Here is an 18,280-nt window from a genome sequence, read left to right on the forward strand (position 1 = left end):
AGCTCAGGTTTATGTCAGCCCTAATTAATCTGTGGACCTATCTACCAAAACTCAAGCTGGAGGGGAAAGCCTGCCATACTATGACATGTGGCAAAGTATCTCTGAAAATTGAGACTGATTTTGCAATCAGTAAGCCCTGATCCATACAAAAGCTTGCTCGTCCATTCCCAGGAACTGCAAATGAACAAACTGAAAGCCCTCTGAAAAGGAAAAGCTCTAGACAAGGGAAGGGAACATCAGTGAAAGAGCTATTGTCTGGGACCTAAATGATAGGTAAGAGAAGAAAGTTATAGTAAATATATATGCAATGCTGTTAGGTGTTTAGTTTTTCAGAAACAGGATTATCATCTTAAACAGATGAGATTTTTTTTCCAATAGCTCTTTAAATGTTTTCAAAGATACTTTATGAAACATTAAAGTTTTAGTATAAATCAGGCAGAATGCCAGATCTAAGTGGCTTCCTGCAAACAAAGCAAAAAAACCTAAGCAAAACTAAGCAAAAAAAACCATTATACTGACACATAAACATGCCTCTGCATCACCTGCCATTAATTATTGTTTAACCTTCACTTTTTTAAGAAATACATGGAGACTCATACATATCATGAGTGAGCTTCAGCTAAGACATATGGCAGCTTTTAGTTCGTTACAAATGTAAGGTAAGAAGAAACTTACACAACTGACTTCCTTTGGTTTTGTTAGTAGCACACGCAGGGTACTTTACCCGAGTAATTCAATACTTTCAGCTCTGATTTAAAATGCACATCACAAGGAAAGGATACTGAGTTTCAGCTAATTAGTTAATTAGCTTACATTGTGTTTGAATTCCTGTTTCATTTTTATAACTAGCTCTAGGAAAAAAATTCAGCTCCAGCAACAGTTAGCATTTAGCCCATGTGACAGAGTCAGAATATACCAATACGGACAGGAAAACCCTGAGACAGTTTTGTTTATATAATGGTGCTCAGGTGGGAAAGTTAAACTGCTAGCTGCTCATTTAAACCAAGCAAATCCACTGGTAGAAAGTTTAATAGTGGCCAGTTTGGAATGGTCAAATCTATTATCATAAAAGTTTCCTGTATGTACTTTTACCCTGTTTTGTAAAGTGTTTTCTCACTTTGTTGCAGTGACAGATACTAGAAAGGAGGAAAGAGAAAAGTTTTGAACCATGTATTTTGACCATAATTTTGGCAAACATTGGGATAAAACAAACAAAAACCACAGGCAACTGTCTATCTATAAAATGAGATTTTGCAAAATACAAATTTGTGAATGTCCTTCGCAATAACAATATTTAGAGATTGTACATTTTGGCAGCACTGCTGGGACCCAATTTGCAAAGGTTTCTTAGTACCTGCAGCTAGAAGATTTGCAGCTCAGACCTGTGTCACAGCAGGACTCTTACAGCCTCTGCCTTGGCATGTGTGAACACTGATAAAAGTGCTGTAATGCAAGAGGCTTGTTAACCCCATGTTGAACCCAAGGAAGGGTAGTAACACAGGTGTGCAAGAATCACAAAACTGGTTTTGGAAAAGAGCCAAGATCTAAATTGAGTGTAAGCTGAGGTTTATGTATTTTGCTAGTTTGAACTGCTACTAAAAAACAAGCCCAGGAAAGTGGTCAAGTTGAGAAGCTAACTCAGAATATGGGTTCTCTAGTGAGGAAAACCAATCTTCTGCAGCACTCTCACATCCTGACTCTCACCCCAATAGATGACCAATATCCACTACTGATCAAAGCAAGCCAGTCACTTTGTCTAGCAGCCTCCATCATGTTAACCCTTAGGTATGATTAAGATCAGCTCATTTATGGATGAGTTAAAAATTCCAACAAATGGAACATACAGAGCATTCTGTTTCCAACTGGCATGCCCCAAAGAAAAGAAATATAAATCACCTGGCACCAGGAGAAATAATTTTTTACTTTTGAGGGGTTCAGTACTTCTGTAAATGCAGTTTTATATTATATATTTATTCCTCCTATATTTATATGAGGAATTCCATAGCTGCAGTTAAGAAAGGATTTTTCTCCTTTTGCTTTCTAGTAATGTGCATCTGTAAGAGTTCAGTCCTTCAGAATTAAATGTGTGTAAAAATTTTGAAAGCCAATATTATGCAAGCAAGAATAGATATACAAGAAACCATACAGAGCACTAGAAAACTCCAAGAGTCATAGTTAATTAGTAGGAAAATAAACATGGCAGACACCTTAGAAGGGAAAATAATGCCAGTACTGAATTCTCAGGCTCCAAAGGCATTTAAATCTCTGTTATGCAACCAAATGTATGTAGGTATGCTTTCATTCCTGCAGAGGTCTCTGAAATCAGTAGGGTTTTAGACAAGCTCTGGAGGCTCTGAGCAATAAACGCTTTGGACTTTTCTAGTGAGTCATAAAACCCATCAACAATACTGAGTCATGAAGTCCACAGCAGGATAGGTCAGTTAGACTAGCATATCTAATTTCAGCAGAGATTTTTGTGAGGGGGGAATTATCTAATGTGTCTGTCTATTTAATAAGTATTTCCACCCTCTTCTCTCCTTACATTTTATTGTGGCTACAGCTAAGCTATTTAATGCATACAATGTAAGCATATTCAGTATGTGTGTTTACATATGGATACAAATGCAGCTATGCGAAGCAACAGTTTCCTGCTGAGTGAGAAGAAATATTATGAAAGCTGCTCATCTGTTAGGTCTTTCTGTAAGGCTGTGTCTTTCCAATTTCTTTTCTGCCTCTACCAGGGAGAAGAGGAATATCTGAGGTCCAAAATAGCTCTCTCCCTGCACTCTTTTTAAATGCTTCAATTGATTCTCATTAATCTCTGCCTTCAGTTTAGGAGCTGAGTAAGCTTCTTCTTTCATCTTAAAATTAAATTTGTTAGATAGATTATTATTATTATTATTAGGTAGGGAAAACCCACCTGTCATTTGATGTATTGGCTTCTGTTCCTTCAGACGTCATCCGTGGATCATTTGCTGCCCTGATCATTGTCATTGCTTTAAGCAGTATTTTAAATCATTACAGAAAAATCATCATCTGGTGATTTCCAAATTATTTTTCGTTTATAAAATTCTCTTAACATCCTGACTTTTGAAACATAAATCTATAGCTATTTGGAGTGCTTTAAATAAAATACTTAGTGAAATATAAAATCAATAGATGGCATAAAATACCAACATAACTGACCGCAAAAACCATGTGTAAATTATATGGAAGCCAAACTAGTGCAGAGTGGTAACCTGGCACCAGCTCAAATTTTCAAAATGAAGTTGGAGGGAATGACAATCTACAGGCAGTGCTCCAATTTGATCTTGCACATTGAAGTGTACACCTCAGTAACCTGGCATACTCTGAGGTCTTTCCTTTTCAGCTTTCAAAATCTATTTCAAGGAAACTTATCTGTTTAAAACAAGAATAAAAAAAATCTGAAGACTGACTCTCTTCTGCAGCTCAGATAAAAAAATAAAGGTGTATATAAAGGCACAGCTGAGGGACAGATGAGAAGTGAGGTTGTTCCTCCTACAGTGACTACATCATATCAGAACCAAATGCCAAACTACACTTAATCTCATCAGCTCTCACTATGTATGAGCACTGTTCTGGAGCCATGAAAGAAAAAATACAACAAAGCAGTGGCAAGATTTACTCTCAACACATAATTAATAATACCCAAATGCCACTGCAATGCCTTCTCCTGAGCAGGTCTTTCTGAAACATGAAAAATCCCAAATAAAACAGGGCTTCTTTGACTGTTACAAAATTTTTGCATGTGGACGTGTTGATGAAGCAATATGCCACTTTAAGCACAGGACAAAAGGAAGCAAAGCCTAAATCTGTGGATGACCATGGAAGGACTCACACTAAAGACAAAAGACTTAGGTTAAAGGACAACTCATGCTTTTGTTGTTAACTTATAGATTCATATGTCAGCTCATAGTCTGCCTGCTATGCCTCTATTGAAAAGACAGACAAGGTTTATCAGAAAAGATCTTGTACCTATTTGACCTGATTCTGAAAGTTTTGCTTTCTTCCACAGCACTACGCGTTCAGTCATCACCAAATGAGTATTTACTCTGGGAAATGCATTGCAGAGTAAAACCTCAGTTGTGAACAGATCCACAGATGTGCATCTCTCTTGACATTTTTAACAGGTAGTGGTTCTCTTGTTTTGGAATGATGTTACATGCTTAAGGCTAAGCACATCTATATATGCTTGCAGAGTCTGGGCCAGGCCTGATACCTAAATAAGGATCTAGTGGTAAACAACAGAATCTGTGTCCTCCAAAGGCAACTATTCACCAACTCCTTAGATAAGTCTTACATCGTCCTACTTCACCAGTATTATCAAAATGTTTATCTTTAGTGCTACATTTGCTGGCTCCTTTCTTCACTTTCTCCTTCTTCTAAAGTCTGTAATATGATTAGAGTGAAGCAAGGTTTGTAAGGAGAGGTAATATTTTTTACTACAGCAACTGATACATGCCTCCTTAGACCATCAGGGCTACGATACCACAACCACTATGATTTAACTAGTCATTTTAACAGAATTGGAATAATGGCAGTGACCTCAGCCAAAGCATTTTGTGTATACTTTTTCCTGCAGAGATTTGGCAATGTCCCATATACCTGCACTAACATGTCTGTATTTATTCAATTCCATGTCTCTTGAGTAAGTCCATGAAAAAAACCCTTGCTTTTCTCTTTGTGCGATACTGGGTACTACAATAAAGCAAATTTTAGTCTGCTGTGTAACTAGCAGAAGGTTTTCAATGGACCAAATGATAATCCAGAGATTAGTCACCATTTGATTTGAGGGTTTTGTTTTAGGTTGTTCTTAGGGGTTTTTGTGGGGATGGCTTTGTTTGGATTTTTTTTAAAACATGTTTTCACACTGGTTTTCAGTATGAAACATGTCCCTTCCATGACTGCCAAAACATTTTGCCCTAGAACTGCAGACTGTCACATCTGAAGATGGTCAGATTCTGCAACAACCTAAGAAGTCTTGCTACACTTGCCTGGGATTGTGCTGAAAGAAGCTGCATTTACTAATTACATATACATAGCTGTGTAATCAGGAGGTAAAACTTGAAAAGACACCTAATATATACGATGCCAGCAGTTGAGGAAGGGCAGTTCCTGCACTCTCAGATATGATTTAATGAATCTTGCAGAGGCTTTGACAGAAATGTAATTTGCCAAACCCAGCACATTTTTCACTGCCAATTAATTAAACAGCCTTACTGAGAAGAAGTGTCCAGTAAATTAAAGAGCTGCAAGCCTAGAACTTTACATTATCTAATTGTACCACAAACTCAGCTACTGAAATAGATTTGCCTGCTTATCAAAAAGGCTATGTGAAAAGCAGCTTTCAAAAATGTTGTTCCCCACACTATTCCTTAAGGCTGACTTATATTTCCCTCTCATTGTAGCTCTTCATTCTCCTGTGACCTACACAATTTCCCAGCTGACAGCAGTGGGACAACAGTTTCCAGCTCCAGCTGTCAATGACACCAAGTTCCAACGTGCTCTGCACTACATGTCAAAAATTGCCTGGATTAGTCTTTAGAAGGTTATCCTCCTCTCTCAAAATTCAGAAGACAAATCTATTTATTCATTCCTGTTTACTATTTGTAACTTCACAAGCATGATTTCAAAGTCTGGCAACAAATGGACACGGAAGATGAGCCAAAACAATGTTCTTGAAGGGAAAAAAGTACATTATGCAAACCAGAAGAAGACTTAACTCTCCAGCCAAAGGGTTGTAAAAGGATCACATCACTTGAACCCTTTCCACCTAAATCATCGCACATGCTTTTAGTGCAGAAGCCTGTGTTCTGTGGTTTTAAGCATGCAGTAATAAAGTTTCTAGTCTCTTTCCAAACATGAAGCTTCATGTGTTTTTCCTGTAAACAAGCACTACTTTGGGAAACAAACAAGAATGTTTTGTGACGGGGAATATCAGTGTCGAGAATGTGTTTGTCAACAGCACCATGAAAAATCAGTAAAGGATTGTAACTTTCCATGTTACCTGTTTTTGTCAGAAAGAGACAAGAGATGGGCCCCTTAACAATTTATCACCTTCCAATAACTTCTAAAAGTCCTGAATCTTGCTGCTAATACCCAGCCTCTCCCTATCTCGCTCAGGAGACAGAGTAACATGAAATTTGACTTTCCACTAATTAAAACTAAATTTTGGAAACTATGGGATTTTTTAAAATATTTTCTTTAAAAAAAATGCTTAATCTTTTAAGCTCTTAAATTTAACTCATTTCATAATAAAATAGGCATACAATTTTTATCATTTTACAGGACCACCTAATCCCCTGTTCTGAAACTAACTGGGTGCAAAACCACTGAAATACGCCATAAGAATTTTTTCATATATTAACCAGAAAAAAAATAAATTTTAACAAAAAGCTCTTCTCTGAAAAGTCAGAGAGGCTAACAGGCTGAGGCAGACCACTGCACTTCCTGAGATTTTCTCATTGCTGGAAGTCATGTGAATAAGCTGCTACTTGCCATAATAAAAATCAACATTTCACTGCTTCTCAGAAAGCTGCACAGTACTCTTGCACTTACAAGAAGCAAACATACAGACATGCTTCTAAAATGTAGCAACCTATGAGTCTATCCTTCTTAATCACTGGCAACCTCACACCCCTTTTCTAGAAGACTGTTTACTATTGTTTTGCTTCCCCTGGTATTTTGCATTTGGAATATTCAAATATGAAGACAGCAATATAGTTCATTCAGATCAGGCAAATTTGCAGTCACTTGTATGGTACAAAGTTATTTCCATCATATGCCAGGTACTATGAAAATAAAAACATCCAGAATTTTGGAGCATTTACATGCTGTGACAATGAAATCCATGGGCCACTAGCTAACTTCTGTGTTCAGATTTTAGAAATCGTGACTGTACCCTCAAAACCAGGTCATCCAAACTCTCAGTCAAAGCCCTCTCCATAATTCTTACTTCTGCCTCATCCTACAGCTACATAAATCTTGGTAGTTTTAGCAGCTGGGATTTAAGGCAACAGAAGTTACTCGCTGGTTTTGACTGAGGTTAACGCTTGAAACCAGAAGTTCAAAGTGGTTAGAGCTGAAGTAATCACCCCAAAGCTGTGAATAAATTGTATTTACAGGTTCTGTAAAAAAACATTTTATTTAATTCCCACCAAAAGCTTGTTTTTCATATATATCATTGACAGACTATGACCCTGTCATGCAGAAATTATTATTATTGTGTAAAAGGTCATGGTTGCTCTTAAAAATCAGACTATGCTCACAGTGAACATATTTTAGGTCATTCATGTTTAAGAAGTGTTTGTGAAATTCATACAGTTTGCCAACCACTAAAACCATACACTTTGTACTTTCTTCCCCCTTCAGATTCTTTTTCTGGGGGTAATTGGATATAACGTGCTTTAAATGAAGAATCCAAAGCAATTTATAATCTATACCTAGGCAATTTTGCCTAAAACACAGTGATAAAAGCTATGTCATTTGTTAAAAAGAAGGTTTTCTTAATGAAAGTAACAACTGTTGTCACCAGTGTGTCTGGAATATCTTCCAGGTGTCTTGCTTTCTGGAGTAGTTTAAACAGTGTAAGTAAACATCACTGCACAGTATTAATATTTAGGCAGCTGCTTGAACGACTATTTGTATAAATTATTATGTTTTTGTGGCAGTTGAGCCTTGATCTAGATCCCAGCTGAGCTGCAGCTTTTTAATGAAATAATGTTTCACATGCACAGTATAACTTTCAGTACGTTTCACTACCTGCTTGCTATTTACTTCTGAACTAACTCTGCAATTCTTTTATTGCAGCAGGAAGTTTGCCTCAGGAAAAACCACAAAATTGAGCTTTGCAGGGCAAAAAATTGGGAAGCCACACCTTCCAGCACCAGTCAACAACAAGCACTGCAGGGACACACTTGAAGCAGAGAAACTGCCACAGTCTTCAGACTTCAATGACACTGCACGGCAGCATATGAATAGGAGACACTTTGTTTACAGAGCTCTTCAAAACAAGCACCTAATGCAGCCTCAGGAAGGAAAAGATGTATGATTGTATTCAAATACAACCCCCTTTTCCAGTTGAAGACAATATCTGTTAGATTTTATGTGTGTCGACAATGAAAATGGTATTTGAAGTATAGTCATTCCTAATGTAAATTGCAGGACCCATATTATCAACCAAGATCACAATTATTTCTTTTTTTTACCTTAAATTTCATTAAATGCACATGTTAGTCTATCGCAGCTCTGTGCCTTCAACAGTCCTTCCTACATGAGAACCCTTGAGATTAATTAAGTTTTCAAAGAACATTCATGAAGGTTCAGATATCCTTCTCCCTCTAGAACCCTCGACAAATGTCTATGTTAAGAACTAATCTCCCACTACATCACTATATTTCTGTCCTAAACAGGGCTGGATAAACAAATAGGCCTGCATGTACATCACCAACGTTGTTCTTCAGTTTCCAGTCATGCTCACCTCTCCCAAACTTTCAGTTCTTCTGGTTTTAGCTATTTTCTGCATTATCTATTATCTATCTGTATTATATATTGTCTCTGTATAAACTCTGGAATGCCTAGACCAAGAATAACTGTACTTCCTGATGCAGTGAGCTATCTCCTAAAATATCTGCATGCTCAAGTGCCACAATATACAGATGACAAAGCTTTCTCAGGTATAGGGAAAGGCAGCTACAGGAATAATGCAAAAGAGGAAAATTTTGATTGCTTCTCCAGGGTCTCTCTACTCTTCTCTGAAGTTGGACTGGCTGAGCAGCTGAAATCAAAGAATGATCTCAAACCTGCTGGTGTTGCAGTGGATGATGAAGTTAAAAGTGTACCAAACAACTGGACAGCCATAAGCAGCTTGAAGCACCAAAATTACTACTTGTGGAGCACAGGTTACATGGAACAACGTTTATTTACACACAGCTCCCAGTCACAAAATGAGACTATGACTGTTTCTTCACTATCCTTTTACTTTAGTTGCTTGACTAACTTGTTACTGTTGAGCTCCTGGAGCTCTGTAGTTCATGTACAAAATAACAGTACCTTTTCAAAAGTCAACAAAATACTTGCAAGTAAAATAACTCTTCCAAAAATGGCCATTTAACCAACTGATTTTGCATGTTTGTACATACAGTCAATTAGATTAACCTAAAAGAGCGAGACTTTGTCATTGCAACAACTGTATTGTAATTATACATTGTAATTATAGCAAAGACCAGTTTATTTACCAAAATGATGAAAAAGTAATAATGGCTATTTTAAGTGTGCTGGTAAGAGAGTAGTGCAGGTATCTATTTAAAGATGCATGACTGGGAAGAACAAGAGTTATTTTTTAAAAAACTGAGGAAAATATATTTCCTTAAAATAGGCAATTTTCTACATCTTTAGAAACGAGCACAGAACTGTTACTTTCCTTCATTAGTAAATGAGGACAGGATTTCCACATTGCAATCCAAAAACTCACTCAAGACAAATGGTTTAAACCCAGAACAACATAATTCACATTAAATTTGCAATAATTATTTTAAAAAAAGCCTAATATTCAGGTATCTTAAAACCCAAGAAAAATGTTAAAATATTCTCTGCTCAGATTGCCTCCTGTGAACTACTGACTCCCTCGCTTGCTTTCTAAATAACCATCTGCATTAACACAGATGTCCTTGTTACCTTCTTGTGTTGCTACTGAATTGGGAATATCAAAGAGCACTGGATAAATAAACAATATTGCTAATGTCTTTAGTAATTAAGCACTGCAATTACTGTGGAAATTATACCACCCCCTTTTTAGTTCACCTCCCAGACAAATGTTCCATTAGAAATGATGACTCTTGCTGCTTTCTTTTAAGTGGTCTTTTAAACACTTTAATATTTGTGAAGCTTAATTGAAAAATAGGTTGGTGGGGGTGGTGGGGGGTGTCTGGGTCTTTTTTTTGTTTGTTTTTTCTTTGTTTTGGCTTTTTTTTTTTTTCTTAATCCTGAGTTACCCAATCTGAATTGTTTGGAGTCCAAGCTTTAATTTTTTGAATGAGGTTTCTGACATTAAATATCAAGTTCAAATTGCACTGATGTTTTAATGCACTAGGTGGCATAATGATATTCACGTTAGAGCATATTAAAAGCTTCACCACCACCCAGGTACTTAGTTGGCTAGCGGAAGCCACCCTTCCTGCCAGGTAAGAAATCCTGTGGTAATTTCTGTAATGATAGGAATGCTAATATTGTTAACCCTCTTCTTTGTTCTTTGCAAGAGTACTTTGAATTTTGAAAGAAAAAAAAATAAATCAGTGTTATTTAAAGAAGACAATATAACAAACTGGAGTGCTGTTCCCACCAAAATAATGGTCATCTGATCCATGCACTTTCCCCTTGATTCCCTAATGTCAGAATATCTCATTGCTTCTAAACAGGCATACAAGAAAGGTGAAAAGACTACAAAGTAGAAAATTTCTTTGTTTACTATCTCTCTTTCACTCTATAAACTGGCAAAGCTGAACTGTCACAAGCCAACAGTTTATTTACAGATGACACAGCATGGTACTAGCCTGTGTTGTTCAACCTCCATTAGCACTTGGAGGGACATTAACCCCATTGCAGAGAAAATGTCTTTGTTTCTTTTGATATATGAAATATTCCATTCTCCCCCACCAGAAACCCAGACACCTACTGTACCCACATAGCATACGGATCCTCAGCAACACAATTTTAGTCAAAGAAGTTACAAAGTGATAACGAAATAGTCCTGTCATAAACCTGTCTGTTCAGTCAGGTGAGTAGTATTAATGTCCAGCCCCTCATGTTGCAGACTTCAGTTTTGCCAAGATGTGGTGTAAGAATTTAAGGCTGAGGTGAAAAATGAACTACTGAAAGCAGTGGTAGGGATTCCAGTTAAAAATGCTTTAAAACACTGCCCCAGCCCCAGCTGTAACAGAGTTTACCCTGAACAATTTTACTTGTGACCAACATTAGAGTAGATCAAAGACATATGAGCTTGAGAGTCAATAATTTTTTCCTAGGACTCCTGTTTCATCAGCTTTGATCTGGGCCATGTTGAATGCATGTTGACACTGCCAGGAATTGGACCAGGTGAGTTGAATCAATCTTTCCCATTTCTAACTCTATTAATTCCACTATTATAGTGGACATAATGAAAGATCCTTTTAGACTGATTCTGGTGTCAGCCTGAACCAGCATTATGTCAAAAAAAATTTAAGTCATCTTCATTTACTGTAAGCTCAGAGATTTGCTTTTTGCTGCAGATGTTCTGTCACGGTTTGCTTGAATTCTGGGCAGTAAATTACAAGATATGTCAATGTAAAGTGGCAGTGAAATCATTTATCATTAACTTGAAGAGGCCATTATTCAGCTGTGAAAGATGACTGTTTTATGAAATACAAAGGATGAGATCATGATTTAGTGACCAGAAGTGTTCATTTTCCAAAACACAGCAGTATGTTGTCAAAGTGAGAAAGGAAAGGAGCCTAAGCAGTTGATATAATTTTATCTGGATAATGTTTTGATGTTTGCCATCCCAGGTAAAATTGGCTTTTATGAGCCCTGCTGCTGATTAGCAGACACATTTTTCTATTGGCTAACTGCTATATCTGTCACAGATTACAGCTCTCAAAAGTTACAGCAGTACCACAAGCAGGTGCCCTACCTGAGCATCAGGAAAAGATTTAAAGAGGTAGAAAGCTTTCTATCTTTTAAGTGTTATTTGAAATATTAGAGTTTCTAAACAAACACTTCAGAGTCCAGAAATTATAATTTCCCTAGTTTTTTTGACGTAGTCACTGACGCGTTTACCTGTTTTATGAAAATTATTCCCACTTAGATAGCTTATTAGTGCAAGCAACTGAATAGAATAACGTTATTTATCTCTGGGACTAATTTTGTAAAGGCTGAAGATGTGTTCTTTACAGAAAAAGTGAGCATACTATGGAGCACAGTATCAAACACCATCAAGTTATCAATTCCTAGAACAGATTAAATACAAGACTTTGTTTTATGACACAGCCAGTAAAGAATGCTGAAGTGCCTACCTTTTCAAGCTGGTGCATCCCTTCTTCTACGCAGCAAATGGATGCCAATGTTCTCAATGCCTGGGGATAAAGGCACCTGAAACAATCCTGGCGACAGATCTTAAAGAGCGCAACTACACCTCCTGCCTGCCGAGACAAAGGAAAAATCAGAAAAGCAGCACTGAATGTTTCCCTAGTACTTAACTGAGCCTGGGATAAGGGGCAGATTCCTTTAGTAATTTCTCCAAATTTGCTACTGCCACAACACCAACAAAGAGGATCTTAAGCTCACGCAGACAACTCAAGTTGATTAATGCTTATACATCAATTGATGAAAAAGTAATATAGCCTCAGTGGGAGGTGTGCTTAATCAATCGACTTTTACCAATTACAAGCATAATTTAAATTAAACTTGACATTCATGTGAAAATTACGAAGAATTATCAATAGGTAGCAATTGGAGTGGCATTGAAGTGATAGTTCAACCATATGGTATTAGTTTAAAACAGATTTTGTTAGCGTACATTTCCCATTCATCTATACTTCTGAGCTCCATACAATATTTACTTAATGCTAAAATATGAAAAGACAGTCATATGGTTAAAGAGCTACTGAAAATACAGTGGAAATAGGTGTCAAGTTCTATACAGATACAATACATTATCTTCATCCTCTAATATGTAAAAAAAATAATCCTACACTTTTTTTTTTAAATATGGCAATAATGACAAAGATTTGAGTATATCTATATCCTTACAGCAGCTATCATTAATGATTTCCAACACAGCTTGTAAACATGTGTCTTAAAAAAGTTCACATAATGAATGGAAAGATGAATATACAGACAATATGTGAACTTCCTGTGGTGGGGATTTTTTTTTTGGATTATATTTGATTTCAAAATGTTATTCCATCAGGTAGAGTACAGATGCCATATATATTATGTAAGAGCAGACATATAATGAAGAGGAAAGCATTAAAAAAATTAATGAGAAATGAAAGATTTCCGACTAAATAATTCAGATTACAGAAGTAAATTAAAAATAGGTGGAATCATGGAGCTAATGTAATATATACCCTTCTTTTGAAGCCTGTTTCAGTAGCCTCTGTATATAATATTTTTCAGATTCACAGAAATAAACTTTTTCTCTTCAACCATTTGTGTTTTTGAAAGCCCAACAGGTTGTACTGACATAAAAGCCCTGGACTACAATTCAGACTTCCCTCATTTTCAGAATTCTACATTTTTGTACCAGTTCTGCTGGAATACAGTAGAGAATAATAGAGCGAGCAAACCTATCTGTTCAGTCTAACAAAAATATATACCAATTTATAAGAAAAATAGAATTTGACAAAATTAACACCTCAAGAATGAACTGTTGCATTATGTCTTTACACATGTATATGCAATATCTGTGATACCAGTGAAAACACCAGGCTTACAGAGCTTTGTTAAAATTTATTTCTGGAACTGTAATAACTACACACGTATCTGTATGAGTTATTTTATATCTAGTATTGCTATATATAGCTTACTGCAGGAAGGTATTTCTGAGCCTTTAAAATAAAGTGGGAAAGAGGCTTTCAGTCATATTTTTCCTTCCACGAAAGGATATTGATATTTCACCCAAGCAGTAATTATCTATGAAAAATATAGAAAAAAAAAGCTATTACAGTGTTGTCCCCAAACCTAAGGTAACTGGGTATTATTTATTTATTTTATTATCACTTTGAAAGTCCCCCACAGTTCAGTGGAATCAGAGGTGATCTGATTCTCTATTTTAGTCATAATAAGCAGAAGTTTGTGGACAACTCCAGTAACGCTCCTGTGATGTTGGCACATTTGCATCAAGCTTCCAGTATGACAAATGGTTGCCCTGCTTTTCCCTCTGATGGACAGGAAGAGATTTATCACTGCATTTAACAGGAGAAGATCTAAACTGTTTATTTTGTGCCCTGTGTGCCATTACCAAGCTGTAAAATATTGATCATGAGTTATGAACCTAGGGAGCTGTAAGTGAAACAAGGAATAGGTAGGAAACACTGAGCCTGATTCACTTGTCAGAAACACTCCCCTCACTAGGGAGCATTCCCTAGGATTTATTCATCTTTTTCAAGATTTGTCCCCTGTATCTTTTGCAACGATGACAAAATTATGCCATCTGACAGGGATGCACATAAATGGGTCAGGTGGGTAAACAGTACCATTCAACAGCATTGAGCTTTGCTTGCTTTGGAGATTAACTTGGACCTTTCCAAAAGTTCCCAGTATGTCTAAGGATGCTTTTATTTATCCTTTGCAAACTGCTTGGCATTTCCGGTTTTTAACCAAATAACACATACGTTAAACGCTGCTGTTGCTGTAATTCAAGTTTCATCTCAGACAGGCTTCACATACTCTATGAAGCAGTATTTGAAAAAGAGGAGAACTTGCTTTACTGCTGGATGACCTACTTCTCTCCTGTATTGGACTGACAGGAAATCAGTTTTGTGGAGACATCTGAGAAGCTGTTCAGAAGGGCTAGCAGTAGATAACAAAAATCACCTGAAATACAATCACAAAAAGTATGTGAAGGAGATCATGAGTATAAAAAGCCCCACTGCGCATAGTGAGTTGAATGAATAAAGAGGGGAGAGAAAAAGCATCCAGCTCTAAGGTGTATTATTTTGCAGTTTCAGCCTGAAATCACTGAAGATGGTGAATTCTCATCGAGCCTTTCCTCATGATGGAGGACATTTATAATTGGCTTGAAAGATGATCTCCAAAGAAATCTTAACAAATACTTGCTAGAAAAGGAACTGACCTGCAAAGGAGGTAAGGCCAAAATGTATTAGAAGCATTAGAAGCTCCAAGATGAATCCTAGGAGCAAGTCATCTGCTGCACATCCATATGGGACTAAAGTAGTCAAGCATTCTCTAAGGAAGGGTGAGATAAGCAGGTATGGCTATCTTCATTATCTTCAGTTTTGCCTCTCTCTCTTTTAGGAAATTATAGCAACCAGACCAATAGTTGGTATTAGACTCCAATTATGATCAGTGAAATTGATTTACTCACAAAAACTTCTTTTTCTTTATCACTCTGTGTCCCAGCACTTATTTATTGTAACTGTGGACCTTAGTTTTACTGATTCTTCTAGTTGTTATGAAGCCAAATCAATTTAGAACTAGTCTGCTTCAAGTAATACCAATTTTTGACAGCTGCTCAAGTCCACTCAAAATTTGTAATTTCTGGGGTTTAGTATCTCCTTATTCTCTCAGAACATGAAAGGTAGAGATTTAACAATGAAGACCAATTTATAAAATTTTAGTATGAAAGATCATAGGATCAAAACCTCATAATGTAATAAAAAGGACTTTTGTGAATACATCCCTGGAATGCAACCCCAGGCAACGATACAGCAAGTTAGTCACATTGTTTGATGCTTAAGCATGTGTCATAAGACTTGACAGAGGAGTATTGTAGCAACATTTGGTTCCAAAGGTAGGAAACTGATCTGCAGACAGAAAACCGACTAAAACTTTTCTGTGGTAGTTGCAAAAACTGCTTTACTTGGTTCTTCCTTCCCTCATTCTCTCTTTCTGTTTTTTAAATTATCTAAACTGGTCGTTTCCATTATGCTGACACCTTGTAGATGAACACTATGTATTATGGTTTGACACTCACAGCTGAATGTTATTTCTTCTTTTAGTTCAGAATGCAAAGATTTTTATTACAATTATATAGGCTTTCTCCCTTCATTTCTTATCTTGCCCTCGTTACTACTAATTTGTTTTAGATACCTTAGACTTTACACTTCTGACAGCTAGTGAGAATGAATAGCTGGCTACCAGGGTGAGTCAGCACATGACTCTTTCACATTAGATTACAAAGTTATGTGTTTAAAAAAAAAACCAAAAAACCAAACCACAGTCAAAAAATGCCTCCAGGTGGAATAAAATGATAGGTGACACTTCAGCACAGAGGGTTAGCACTTCACAGTCTTTCAATATTTTGGTAAAATATTGGCAGGGGAGTAGAGGGCGGGAGAGAGAAGACTGAAACCCTTACCAAAATGCAAAGTGAGAAACCAGGTCCTATAATATTGTAGCTTTACAATATTGTTATTGTTCTTTGTTTGCATGTCCATTATTTTGGTGTGCATTACAGTTGTAATTTATAGCTTGAGAAAAAAAGTTAACAACATTGCACAAGATCACACACTGTCATGGAGAGTAAGACTTCAAGGGTACATGAACAAATTTGTTGAGTTTTGCTTTCACTGTAAAGAAATACTTCACTTTTCTGGGTAGTTTTTACCAAAGATAAAATGACAGCTCTCAAGGGAGCTTCTACATCTGTAGTAGGTTTTGAGATCTTTGCAAAACTTGAATCCATTCTCACCCTCTTAATGAGTGGGCACAATTCCAGATTTTGTGTCCGTGTTCCCCCTGCCCCTGCCTCAAAATTACCCTGTGCTTTCACCGTCATAGCTAACTACTCAAACGACTGAATTCAAAGTTCTGGTCTGTTATGATTCCTCTGCCACCTTGGTCACTGATGCAGGCAACTGAAACAGTACAGAAGGTGAAGGATGATGGTGAGTCAGGGCAAATGTATTTCACAGTGCACAGAGGAAAGAGACAACGCAGGACAGGTGATTGCAACCGCCACTGTAATTTGGCAACCAAACACCACTTAGGGCTCTTTGCATAAGGAGATGCATTTACTCACTTATAAACCTGTGACATGTCCAGGTTTTAGCAGTAAATTAATTCAGTGATTTATGGAAGGTCAGACTTCACTTCTGCTAAATTAAACTGTTATGGAATTCACACAATGATAAAAAGCACAAGACCAGTTTTCCTCTGTTTGTTAGTTCTGCACTTCCTCAATTCTCAACTTTTTAACATTGTTTTTGGATACCACTGAGTGGAGCTCAAATACCAATTTAGAAAAAAATAAAACTCTCAAGCTGTTGTCAGGACCCACTACATGTTTCTGAGTCTACCTTGTTTGCAGCCTTGAGAATAAAGCAGTACATTTTATGGTGCAAACATCCATGTAAAGGCAGATCAGAAGTAAAATGAATTAAATGCTGCTGTTTAACCTCATCTCTGAGCAGACCAAGGGATTGGCACGCCACAAGCAGAAGCTTGTGAAAGTTTTCGGTTCTTTCTTCTTTCTGTATCTGCTGTGGCTGTGATTATCCTGTCCTTGACCTCACACAATGCCCTGCCTTTCTCACTTTTTCAAGATCCAAGTGTCCTCAAAGGCGCAAGCTCTGCAGGAATTACCAGCATAATAGAGTGTGGCAAAGTGGTTCGTTTATACCAAAAATTAGTATCAAATACTCAGTAAACAAGAACACAAACTGCCAGAAGTAACTGTAATGATGTTCCTCTGTAAGAGGAAAATAATGGGTGCAATGTATTTCTAAAATTACATCTTTAATAATATATCTAACCTTCTCTCTACATACAGCTGTAGAGGTTTGCTGTTTCTCTGCATAGTCAGCCATATGCATGGCCAGCTGTAAAGCTTCTCTCCACTGACGTGGCTGGTATTTAAAAACTTTTGTCAGGAGAGACACTAAAAAGATGCCCAAGATGCTGAAGGGCAGGGTAATACCTCAGGTGCTACAAACACAACTGTAGTTGAATCAATGCCCAGAAGCTTGTCGGAGCTTACCATCCTACTGCAATTGTTTGCACAGGCATTGGGCTTTATTAAATCTATTTAAATTTAATAGGATAGTTGTGGTAATAAACTTCTGCAGAGTAAGGCTTGCAAACACAGCAAAAATAGTTTCTCAGAGTAAATTTTGTTCTTCAACCTAGATCATTAGTCTCCTGAAATACAGAATTTCATCTTGCACTGTACATTTCAAAACTTGCAACCACTTCTGTGTTAAGTAAAATAATTCACTTGTATTTCTATTTTACTTTGGATTAATCCATATATACTCTTACCTTAGCTACGATACGGCACAGATGCGCACCTTCCTGGGTAAGGCTGAACAAACTACTAATCGCTGACTCAGTGATGTACATACTATCCGACAGTTCTATTTGTCTCAGCAGATTCTGTGTGACAACATAATAAACATAATTTACTTCCAATGATAAATGTTAGTGTTATATTTAAAGATACAATTGAGTGGAAAGTCCATTTAATTCATATCATCTTGCTTCTCACCCAGAGAAAGGAAAAAGAAACACTGGCAGGAGTCAGACTGATAGACAACAAAGTAAA

At 36.9% G+C, this 18,280-nt stretch overlaps 1 protein-coding gene across 4 annotated transcripts in view; it reads right to left on the minus strand.

Moving 5' to 3' along the window:
* INSC (INSC spindle orientation adaptor protein) overlaps nucleotides 1-18,280 on the minus strand; it is a 119,683-nt gene that overhangs the window by 39,701 nt on the left and 61,702 nt on the right. For all 4 annotated transcript variants that reach the window (XM_037403186.1, XM_037403184.1, XM_037403183.1 and 1 more), the window contains 2 exons: nucleotides 17,998-18,111; nucleotides 12,069-12,194 (listed from right to left, as the gene is read on the minus strand). In XM_037403186.1, the coding sequence (XP_037259083.1) occupies nucleotides 12,069-12,194; nucleotides 17,998-18,111 (240 nt within the window). The remainder of the gene's footprint in view (nucleotides 1-12,068; nucleotides 12,195-17,997; nucleotides 18,112-18,280) is intronic.

The sequence above is a fragment of the Falco rusticolus genome, chromosome 10 (assembly GCF_015220075.1).
Source record: "Falco rusticolus isolate bFalRus1 chromosome 10, bFalRus1.pri, whole genome shotgun sequence".
In the NCBI taxonomy this organism is placed as follows: domain Eukaryota; kingdom Metazoa; phylum Chordata; class Aves; order Falconiformes; family Falconidae; genus Falco; species Falco rusticolus.